At 44.2% G+C, this 12,200-nt stretch overlaps 1 protein-coding gene across 1 annotated transcript in view; it reads right to left on the bottom strand.

Moving 5' to 3' along the window:
• The window catches only part of LRBA (LPS responsive beige-like anchor protein), a 363,867-nt gene that overhangs the window by 87,597 nt on the left and 264,070 nt on the right, over positions 1 to 12,200 (bottom strand). The window contains 1 exon segment of the mRNA XM_081926283.1: positions 1,055 to 1,195. Coding sequence (XP_081782409.1) covers positions 1,055 to 1,195 — 141 coding nt within the window.

Here is a 12,200-nt window from a genome sequence, read left to right on the forward strand (position 1 = left end):
ACCATTATCATTGCTATTACAGTCATACCTCATGTTGCGTTTTTTCGGGCTGCGGACTGCCGAAACCTGGAAGTACCGGAACGGGTTACTTCTGGGTTTCAGCAGTCGTGCATGAGCAGAAGCACTAAATTGTGCTTTGCGCATGCGCATAAGTGCTGAAACGCAACCCACATGTGCGCAGATGCGCAGACGCAGGTTGTGAACGCTGCAGGTTGATCCAGCACAGATCACATTCGCAACCCGAGCGTCCACTGTATTTGAAAGTAATTGTAGTTCTGATAGGCAATAATCAGACATGGGGTGAGTCCAGAGTTCGCTAGTGGATAGTCACAGGCAGAATCTGGATTTCCAGATCCCTCATCTTCTTGCAAGCATAAAATGCTACTAGACAGTTGTGGAACCTTGCTGAGGGGGATGGGTTGTGGAATGGAGGGTTGAGAAGGAAGAGGGAGTATGCAAAATGCAGGAGGTGGAACCTTCGTTTCTACACATACAAAGTGCCTCTGCCTGATTTCCCACAAACACTCCTTTCCCTTAGTCCCCTGAACCAATATCCAATACCAGTGGACGTAGCAGGTCTGCTGACCCTTGTCCAAGCATTTTTTGGGTGCTCTGGAGGGTTAAATGGCAGGGGGAGGTCAGGCCTCCAAATGCTACCATCATATGTGAAAGTTCTCTGGACTGAACCCATTTACAGTGGTACCTCAGGTTAAGTACTTAATTCGTTCCGGAGGTCCGTACTTAACCTGAAACTGTTCTTAACCTGAAACACCACTTTAGCTAATGGGGCCTCCTGTTGCTGCCGCGCCTCTGGAGCCCGATTTCTATTCTCATCCTGAAGCAAAGTTCTTAACCTGAAGCACTATTTCTGGGTTAGCGGAGTCTGTAACCTGAAGCGTATGTAACCAGAAGCGTATGTAACCTGAGGTACCACTGTATTTTAATCAATTTTCAAAATCTCTGTTGCTGCCACCCCTTTTCGATTTGAAAAATCAATGCTTAGTTACAACTTCCCTTACAAATTTCAAAGAAAACACTTTCAAAGTCTACTTACAATTCTTAACAACCAGGTGAGTGTAAAACTTGCTGTTGAATAGTGAGTGCCGTAATGAAACTTTGGAACTTGATCATCTTCCCATGTTTCATGGCGGTCAGCAAAGAATGCAGCTCTTTTGGGATTCAGAGCCCCTATAGGCTACGGGTGAGAAAAAGAAACATACTCATCACATTATAATATTGACATTTGTTGTCTTCCACTTAATTACTAGTCAAAATTAAACACATAGTACATTATTATTATTATTACTATGATAAAAGAACAAGAATAATAAATCAAATGGTTTTGAATTTGGATGCAAGTAAGCATAATAAGAGGGAGGTAAGTGACCTTTTTCAACCCAGATGTAACTGTACAATCTTCTTACTTCCACTAGGAATTATTTTAAATCATCCTCTAATACAAACTTCGCAGAAGGCAGCAATGCATGAAGTAATTATTGCCAAGTGTCTCACATACATACTGCAAACACAAGTGAAACTGCTTCCCTTGGCAAGATCTGAATGCATTCAATAGCATGGATCATTCCCACGCAATCACTGTGTGGTCCCTTTCAATTGTACAATTCTATGACTCCCGTTGCTCTTTCTCTTCTCTCCCTGTAAACCCACAAACCTTTCTTTCTCTTAGAACCTCTCCCCCCCCCCCCATCTCCCTCCACTTCCTGGTTGTTTGTGTGTGTGTGTGTCTGTTCCCTTTCATGGGCGTGGCCAGGATTAGGGGGGGCAGGACTTTTGTTAGGGGGGGGCAGAACCGATGTGATTGGTCAGTTAAGTATTCTATTGTTTTGCTTAATCGGGCCCATGTTCTCTTTGAATATGGAAAACCCAAAGCAGAGAGCTGTTAAGAGAGAGAGCTATTAGCCCTCCAGCTTGCTTACAATACCAGGTTTCTTAACAGCTGCTGCTTGACTCCTTCCTGGAGATGCTACTGCTCTGGTCCCTGAGGAGACAACATTTGGGTGAGTCGCTGTTTCGAAGCCAGCCCCACAGAAAGGAAGAGAAGGGGGGGTGTAGGGAGTGGGGGTGTTGCTGGACACGGACCACCCATTGCCCCTTCTTTCCACCAGCCCCTCCCCATTTTCTATATTATTTCTTTAAATAATCATTTCCCATCCAAGCACACAAAGCTGCGATCTCGTAAGTAAAATACGCGTAAGATACCAATTACCTGTAATTAACATTTCCCTTCCCAACCTGCAAATTATGAATACAGAACTGAATTTAAGTTGTGGGGAGTTGGGAGATGAGAGATATAATTCTTCACTAGACTCCATCTTGGCCTCAAGGTAGTGTGGGGGAGGGCCACATACCAAATATCTACCCAAAATATGTACTACTTATCCATCTTTGGGACGTAATTTTCATTGGGGGAAAATTGATTCACAAGAGACTAGCAGAAATTAGTTTTAGAAAACCAGAAGCATTTATGGAATTCTTGTTCCTTTGTTACTTTTGTAGATTACAATATTGTTAATAGAAATAGACTGACATGCTATCATTTATATTGTTATTTATCAATGGAACTGTACTTCCTTTTGCTTTTGTTGGTACATATCTTTCTTCTCGTTTCTTGACCAAGAAAAAAATGTCATTAATCACTGGAAGTTTTCTAATTTGAAATATTACAGTTTTTAAAAGAAGTGGTTGCTATATAAAAGGCTTTTTATCTGCAGCAGAAAACATTCCAAGGAAGAATTAAGTTTAGTCTGATGTAAACTATTGCATTTGTCAAAGAACCATTACGGAATCTACTTCATCTTTTGCTTTGTGACACTATGCAGCCATGCTTTCTTTTGCTTTAAAAATGAAGACAAAAAGATCATTGGTAAATAAATTATATTTAGTAACAATGTAAACAATACGGTGTTCGTACAGCATTAAAGCTTTCAAAAATACACTTTTTGCTGCTCTTGCTTTTATTATTCTACAAATAAGACCACCACAGATCAATACTTATAGAATTACATTCACTGAATATAAAGCTAAAACCAATTAGAATTGATTTAATTCTCTTTTGAAAAAAGAAATAAAAGGTATCATGTGGAGATCCATACAGACAGAATGCACAGTATTGATTTTTAAACCAACCCAACCCCCCCTTTTTTTTGCTACACTTGGTTTCTGAAACCTGGCAACAGGACAACCATCAAGGCATGTCATGTTTATTTGCAAGCCATATATATATATATATACACACACATATACACACATATATACACACACACACACACACACACCAACTGTGGGAGAAGCCTTACAAATAAAGAACTATGGAGTTGTGTACTGACAATGATACACTATCAGCTTACTCAGAGAAGTTACAGAGGGAATACACACATTGAATTATACATTACACAAATGCACTGATTTATTGTGGTAATAACATCCACCTCATTAAAAGATTCTGCTTTGCTGCAGTCGGAAGGCTACATATTGTTTACTGCTATAAATTAATGGCAGTACACAGAAGACTGTGGAACCCCTGTAACAATAGATCTGTAATGACAGTGCTGTATATCACGGCTTCCTCAGCAGCTTCATAATAAAATGGAGACAATGTATTGGGCTAATACATTCTACCACAATGACCCATATTTTCCTGACAACTGCTATGAGGCCTTGCTAATAGTTAACTAATTATCAAACATTTGAGGCAAAAAACACTTCTAAAATTCTCTTTTTATCCTCTTATATAAAATGTTCAATTTATGTTTACTATCACACTCTGAAATGAGCGGGTAACTACTGTTCTACTTAATTGGCTTTGAAGAGGCATTATTTTAATATGGATGCCAAAGCTAGGAAATTCCCAATCGTGATGCATCAGCCATAAATGTGCTTATGGAAACTGAGTGCCAAGAGCTGCTCACTGGCCCACACAGAAGAAATGACATTCACAGGAAAATGAGCAGTCCTTTGACCTACAGTAATACAATACATCTTACTTACTGCAGCAATGGGCTTAGCAATAAGAGCAACACAATTATGGTAAATGGTTAGATGCTGCTATAAGAGATCCAAGAGTTTTAACTGAGAAATCCAGGCAGAAGCTAAACATGTTACTTACATATTCGGCAGGTGTTATAAAAGAAAATCCAATGAAGTCATATCCATGAGCTACTCAAAACCTTCTAGCTACAACCAGCACAACTACAATCCCACTGACATCTCTCTCTGGGAGATACCACAATAATAAAATGAATAAGCTAACAATATGCTGCCATTTCATGATACCCAAAATGAGGTGGCTGCATCACTATCTAATGGTGAGACCAGGATGGGTGTAGCTTCTCTGTTACCTTATCCTTAGGACTTGGAAATGGCAATCAGGCTTATGTTTCTCCCAACTACCTCTTCCCTCCCCAGTAATCATTAAGGCCTACATCAGCACCACCTGATCATAGTTCAGGCTAGCCAAGATTGGATACAGGGCTAACCAGGTGTTTTAAAACAGCCTCAAAGCTGGTTTCAAATCCTGATTAAAAAACCAATGTTGTAAGGCTGGCCCTACAATTAAGCAGAGTGAGGAAGTTGCCTGAGACAGAAAATGCTTTTTTCTTTCACCCCCCCTTTTTTTTTGGAGGAGGGGAGAAAGAGGGTGACATTTGTTGGAAAACAGAGCTGTGCATATCATGTCCCTTTCCCTGCACCTGCTAAACTCAAACAAAGAATGCTGTCTCATCAGTGAGTGTAACTAAGTTTCAACTGCTAGCATGGTTGATTTCTAAACATAGAATATAGGAGCACCTTGTCCTTTGTCTCTGGCCCTACAACTCATTTGCATTTTAAATGAACTAAGCCTGTGCTGGTGCTAGGTATTACCACAATAGCCTTGACCACCTGAGGGAAGAACTAAGGGAGATTTTTTTCCAGGGGACATATTAAAGAGAGACATCTAACAGGGAGATGTTAATTCTAGGGAACTGTGACATTATAGAATAATTGTCTAGAAAGTTTTCATCTCCATTAGTATCTTTTTTGAGAAGTGGCACCATGCTATACTAGGCCAACTTGAACACAAAATCTAACTAGTCTACAACTACAGGATAAGGTGTTATATAGATTCTGTATACAGAGTATGTGTGTGTGCGCGCACACCCACACCCACACCCACCACATATAGTCACTCAGCTACTGGGCTATAGTCAAGGTCTTGTTACTAATATATAAAGTCCTGAACAAACTGAGACCAGGTTACCTGAAAGACTACCTGCTCTTGTATAGACCCATAAGGTCACAGGTTATCTGGGGAATTGTTATACGCTACAGAATATCAGCAGGGCAGTGACAAAAAAAAAAAGGTATTTTTTACCTTTGCCCCTGCAAATGCCATATGTGAAACATTATCAAATAGCTGCTTCTGACATCCTGTGAAGATATACAATTTTGCCCAAGTTTTCACTCTTTCATTATTTCTCTCTCCTCTGATCTCTTTCACACATTTAGGTAACTTGGTGATTACTGAATATCAAGGATGCACTCCAAATCCCATCAGCCCGAGCCAACATGGTCAATTGTCAGGGATGATGGGCGCTGGAATCCAGCAAGATGTGGAGGACCACAGCTCAGCTAACCCTGCTTTATATTATATCTATAGCTTTCTCAGTCTGTTTCATACATGAGGAAACACGAACTTTTTCAACAAGCTAGTTAGTCCCTTAGGGCTAACTACAGTGTTTTTTGTCCCATATTCTATAGTATCATGAGACCATCTGAGCATTATTAGTAGGGTTATTATTGTATACACAGATCCAAAAAAAGAGGATAGACAAAGAGTCAGCTCTTGTTTTTTGTCATAGCTAATGTGTCCAAACCAAAGAACAACAATCCACCTTGTGATGTTATTCTATTCTCGGTGGCTTCCATAGAGCTTTATGGGGTTGTAGGCCAGGGGCACTGTAAAGAAGAGGGAAAACCTGTCCATATCAACCAACATGGACTTCAAAAGTGTTGCAACATGTACAGAGCACATACAGATACAGTATGTATTCTCCAGTATTTGGCCCATTCGAAAGTGGTCATGATGCACTTGTAGAAAACTATTCCTCTCATTTTCAGTTCCTCTCATTTTCAGTTAGAAGGATTCAGCCTAATGGATCTATGACTTTCTATCTACTGAAAATGTGTTTTTAATTAATGAAAGACACTGAATTAAAATTAACTTTCATCTAACATGTGTTCATTTTTCTACCGTTCAAATCCTATTCACATAGCCTCAGCCTATTCCACACAATAAATCATATTTTACAGTGTCACAAAATAGCAGTGGCTTTGGGATAATACCCATGACATGTGCACAACACAGACACTAACCTAATAATTCTAAGCACTCTTAAAATACAGCATATTTATTTTTAAATGTAAATACCTTTACAGGGTTTTTTAAAATTTTATTATTATTATTGTGGCAAAGGAGCACAGATAAGTAGCCCATGGTTGGATTGCTTAAGGGTCATATGCCTTGTTCATGGCTCAGACAACTATTTGTAGCTGCTGCTTTTATCTGACTGACAAGTATAACCAATGGATTGTGATAAGCATTTTTATCAAGCCCATGGGTATTTTTTTGTGTACACTGAAGACATGGTGTGTTGCTATTACTGTTATCACTTCATACTCCTGATTTGATTTAATACCTTAAAAATACACCTAAGCCATAGAGGTTCTATAAGTGCATTTTTAGAAAAGCGATTTATTTAAATAGTCCTGTGAAGAGATCTTTGAATATGCACTAGCTAAACTGGATAAGTAATGTTTTACACAAACTATAATGACTTTAACCACCTTAAGAACACTGAATCCACTTGGACCATGTGTGGTATCTTAGTTTTGAAGTAAGTAAACAAAAATGTTGAAATTCTACATATCAAGCAAAGATCCTCGTTTTCATATTTTAAGGACTGAAACTACAATTGGAAGCTCTAGCCCTGTGCAATATGCACTAGGGTAAGTTTCCATTCTGTTCCCCCACAGTGTTGTATTGGAAACTATTTCTGAAAGCTGTACAAGAAATTGAAAGAAGCTTCTGCAGGCATGCTGCCACTAAACAAAGCATGTAAAAGCTGCATGCAAGTGTGAGGTTCATAGGATCAAGGTATTCTGGGGTTTTATTTAAATAAGACATATAGACTCTGGAAACTATTAAACTGCACAGTTGATTTTTTAAAAGATCACGACAATCTTTCATTAAATATTGTTAGCTCTCAATCTCCCTCCTCCCCTTTTTTTGTTTGGAGTTAGACTTTTATCCTGCCTGATAGAAAAGGCTCCAGAATTCTACAGAAGCATGATACTAGATTACATGGTTAAACACTGCAAGTGCAAGAAACAGATTAAGTTTTGGCACAGTATATTTTTAGTAAAGTAAAACATCTTATGATGGGATAATGAGCTGCTTGCGCGTAAAAGCTGGATCCCGCTGGGGTTTGGCTGGTCATCCAAACCCAGGCACTAACGGAGCTCCCCCAAAGCATGACTCCGCTAGTCGCTGGTAGAATCTGACAGTGGGCGGCTACGGAACTTACGCCAACATAGAAGTTGTTTGACAGACATGCGCCTTCGTGACTCTCTGCGTGACAGTTTCCGGCGAAGGGATGGAGTTCCTAAGGGAGGTCTAGTAACCTCTTCACTGTTTCCACTGGAAGTGTCCCAGAGCCCTTCCTCCGCAGTGACTCTGGCACTCCCCCTGCTGGTTCCCTCCGCTGCTGCAGAGTCTCTCCTATTCTGCTGGAGCCTGTCCACCACTTTTTCCTCGGATGACAGTTCCCTGACATCCACCTCCCCCCCAGGGCCCCCTTCACACCCCCCCACCTCCTCTCCCACTGGCGGTGAGGGCGGAAAGCCCCTGAAGGAGCTCTCCTCGTCATCCGAGGATTCAAACACTTCTAACCAAGGCGTACCGTCTCTCTCCCCGTCTTCCTCTTCTCCGTCGGAGTCGGCTTCCTCACCCACCCCTGACTCTGGGAACCCTTCAAACTCTCCTTCCTCGTCGGTGGTCCCAAAGTGTTCCCTTCTAAATCGTGCCACGGGTTGCGGTTTTTTTGGAAAACGCTGGTGAAATGTTTCTATTAAAACCTCGTCCTTGACTACCTCTGCTGGTACCCAAGTGTTTTCCGACTCTACTTCCCCCTCCCATTCTACCAGATATTCCACCTGATTCCCCTTTCACCTGGAATCAATGATTCCTGCCACGTTCATGTCGCGTTCTCTCTCTTCTATCACGGGCGCTTGGGTGGCCTCTCTCTCACGCTCCCCCCACTCCCGTCCCTCTCGGTACGGCGACAGTAATGACCTGTGAAATACTGGATGTAATTTCATGTGACTGGGCAGTCTGAGTTTGAATGCTACTGGATTGACCTGCTGTATGACCTCAAAGGGTCCCAATCTTTTGGGTCTCAACTTCTTACTCCCCCCTTTGAACGGTAGACCTTGGGTTGACAACCACACCCGGTCTCCCACCCTTATGGTTTCACCTTCCCTCCTATTTCTGTCTGCTTGTTTCTTATATTCCTCCTTGGCTCTCTCTAAGTTAAGTTGGAGCTGACGGTGAATCGCTTCCATCTCTTCAAAAACCATTTCCGCCGCCGGCACGCTCCACCTCTCCCCTCCCTCTCCTGGGAATGCCCGGGGATGGCACCCATAGTTTGCCAGGAAAGGACTCATTCCTGTGGACACATTCTCCGCGTTGTTGTAGGCAAATTCGGCCAGCGGTAGCTTATCTACCCAATCATTTTCTCTGTCCTTTATATAACACCTCAGGTATTGTTGTAAAATCCCGTTTGCCCTTTCCGCTTGCCCATTAGTTTCTGGGTGTCGGGCAGTGGAGAAATTGAGTTCTACTTGCAGTAAGCTCATAAGTTTCCTCCAGAACCTGGAAGTAAATTGTTTGCCTCTGTCACTGACCACCCTCAAGGGGGCGCCATGCAACCTGAAAATATGCTCTACAAACAACTTGGCGGTCTCTTCCGCTGTAACCGCATGTGAACATGCTATAAAATGACACATTTTGGTTAATAGATCTACCACCACCATGACAGCTGTTTTGCCTTTGGATTTTGGCAGATCCGTCATAAAATCTATGGATACTGCCTCCCATGGCCTCTCTGGCGTGGGTAAGGGTTGTAATAGCCCCGCTGGCGCCACCCTCTCTCCTTTTGCTCGCTGGCACCTGTCGCAACCCCTGACATATTCCCGCACGTCCTCCCTCACCTTGGGCCACCAAAACTCCCTGGTAACCAACCACATGGTTTTGTGCTGTCCAAAATGCCCCGCTGTGGGGCTGTCATGCAACTGCTTGAGTACTCTCCCCCTCAGTTCCCCATCTGGTATGTACAGTGCCCCTTTGTAATATAACGCCCCGTTCTTTTCTTCAAACCCCCCTGTGTTCTCTTCTGTCCTCCTGAGTTCTCTGAGTTTCTCTTGGGCGTATGCATCGTTCTCCGTCCCTTCCCTCAGTTCCCTTTGCCCCACCAATGCCGCCCCACACACCCAGCGGTCTTCAGATATTACATGCCTTGCCTCAGGCGCTCCCTCCCCCTCTAAGTACTCAGGTTTCCTGGAAAGGGCATCCGCTCTCACGTTCTCTGAGCCTGGCACGTAACGAATCTCAAAGTGGAACTTGGAGAACTCCTGAGCCCATCGCACTTGTCTCTGGTTCAGCACTCGAGCTGTTCTCCAATATTCCAGGTTTTTGTGGTCAGTTCGGACTTGAACCTTGTGTTGCGCCCCAATCAGCAAGTGCCGCCATTTCCGGAATGCTTCATGAATGGCGAGCAGTTCTCTGTCGTACACCGTGTAGTTCCTCTCGGATTTGTTCAATTTTCGCGAAAAGAATGCACACGGTCTCCATTCAGACGTATCCTTTCCCGGCTGGAGAAGCACGGCCCCCACCGCTCGGTCTGACGCATCAGTCTCCACTCTCATTGGTTTTTGTAGATCCACGTGCAGAAGCTGCTCTTCCGACGCAAACGCCTGCTTTAGGCGTTGGAACGCCTGCTGCGCTTCTTCCGTCCAAACAAATTTTTTTTTGCTACTAAGACAATCCGTGATGGGCGCAGTCAAATGGGCAAAGTTTTTGATGAACTTCCTATAGAAGTTTCCGAAGCCCAGGAACCTTTGCACGTCCTTCTTGGTCTTTGGTGTTTTCCATTCCAGTACCGCTTGAACCTTGCTGGGATCCATGGCCAATCCCTTGTCAGACAACCGGTACCCCAGGAATTCCACCTCCCTGGTATGAAACTGACACTTCTCCAGTTTCACCCACAGCCGGTTTTCTCGAAGTTTGCTCAGTACCTCTCTTACATCTCGCACATGCTGCTCCTCATTCTCTGAGTACACCAGGACGTCATCTAAGAACGCTACGCAGTTCTTGTAGAGCAATGGCCCCAGGACGTGATTCATGAATGATTGAAAACAGGCGGAGCCTCCTTGTAATCCGAAGGGCATAACGAGGTACTCAAAGGCCCCCAAGGGGGTGAACATAGTGGTCTTCCACTCATCCCCCTTCCTCACACGTATCAAGTTATATGCCCCCCTAAGGTCCAGCTTGGTAAAAATTTTCCCTTTTCTCACCTGTGTCAGAATGTCATCAATTCTAGGCATAGGGAAAGTCACTGGTTCTGACACTGCATTCAGGGACCTGAAATCACACACAAGTCTGGGCTTGCCCGTGTGTTTCTTGTCCACAAAGAACACTGGACTGCCCCCCACCGCTCGTGACTCTCTGATGAAACCTCGCTTAAGATTCTTGTCAATGAACTCCCTTAACTCCTGCATCTCACTGTCTGACATTGCATACAGCTTGCCCACTGGCAATTGTGCTCCTGGGAGTAAGGTGATTTGACAGTCAAAGGGTCTGTGCGGGGGCAGTTTATCTGCTTCTTTTTCGCTGAATACGTCAATTAAATCAGCGTATTGCGGTGGCACCTTCCCCTTGTCCATCACTTCCACCCCTGCTAGAGTGGCCCTGGCACCTGCCTGCGCCTCTCCCTCCTTGCAGTGTTCTAGGCAATGTGCTGATCCAAAGGAAACCACTCTCTGATGCCAGCCTACTAGCGGATCGTGTAGTGCCAGCCAGCTCATTCCCAAGATAATAGGGGCTCCTCCCAAGGTGGCTACGTTAAACACAATCAGTTCTGTGTGCCGTGCCACCCTCATTATCATAGGTACAGTCTGTTGGCTCACTTCTCCTCCCAACAGCTCCCTCCCATCAATTGTGGTAACCTGCAAAGGCTTACTTAATGGGATAGTCTGTATCTGATGTTCCGCTGCAAACTCCTTACTCATGAAATTACATGAGCTACCTGAGTCCAATAGCGCTTTTATCTTTAGTGGGTGTCCGTTTGCCAGTTCCAGCAACACCTCTATCACAAGCGCTGGTCTTGGAGGTTCCGGCGTGGGCACGTTCACTACTCCCTGGCCTGGCTGCTGTGCCCTGATGTTGGCAACCAGGCGTTGGCTTTTACTTGTTCCTTCATTTCTCCCTCCTCCTTCCCCCCAACAGTTCCTGCCATCCCTTGCCATTCCTTCCTTTGCGGACAGACTCTGGCAAAGTGACCTGGCTGTTGGCAGAGATAGCATCTCTTGCCGCTCTTTCCCTCCTTCTTCCGCTCTTCCCTGGTGTTTGAAACTGCGCGCGCGCGCGCTGTTCCCAGTTCCATCGGCTCTGCTGGCGGGAAAGGCTGCTCCTGAATCTCTGGAATGCGGAAATCCTTCCAACGTTCCCCCTTTTCTTCCCGCTTTTCCATAGCTCTAGCTTCCTGGCGTGATCCTATGGACAGCGCTGCTTTAGTCAGCTGATCCATAGACTCCGCCCTAGGTGCCCGGGAAAGTTCATCCTTCACTGACGGAGACAGACCTTCTTCAAACATCATCTGAATAGGTTCACTAGCAAGGTCCCACCCCAGTCTGTGAATCAGCATGGTGAACTCAGTCCAGTACTCACGTACAGATCGGCTCCCTTGTTTACATGCCATTAACTTCCTGCGCACCACCCCCTGCTCAATCTCGCTGGAAAACATCAAGTCCATGGCGCGAAAAAACTTCATTGTGTCCTTTAAGATTTCGTTATTGGCTGCCATCAGGGGCCGAACCCAGTCCCTCGCCCCTCCCTCTAGATGGCCAATCACGTACGCCACTCTAGA

The sequence above is a fragment of the Podarcis melisellensis genome, assembly GCF_964234715.1.
Source record: "Podarcis melisellensis genome assembly, chromosome: 9".
NCBI classification, from domain to species: domain Eukaryota; kingdom Metazoa; phylum Chordata; class Lepidosauria; order Squamata; family Lacertidae; genus Podarcis; species Podarcis melisellensis.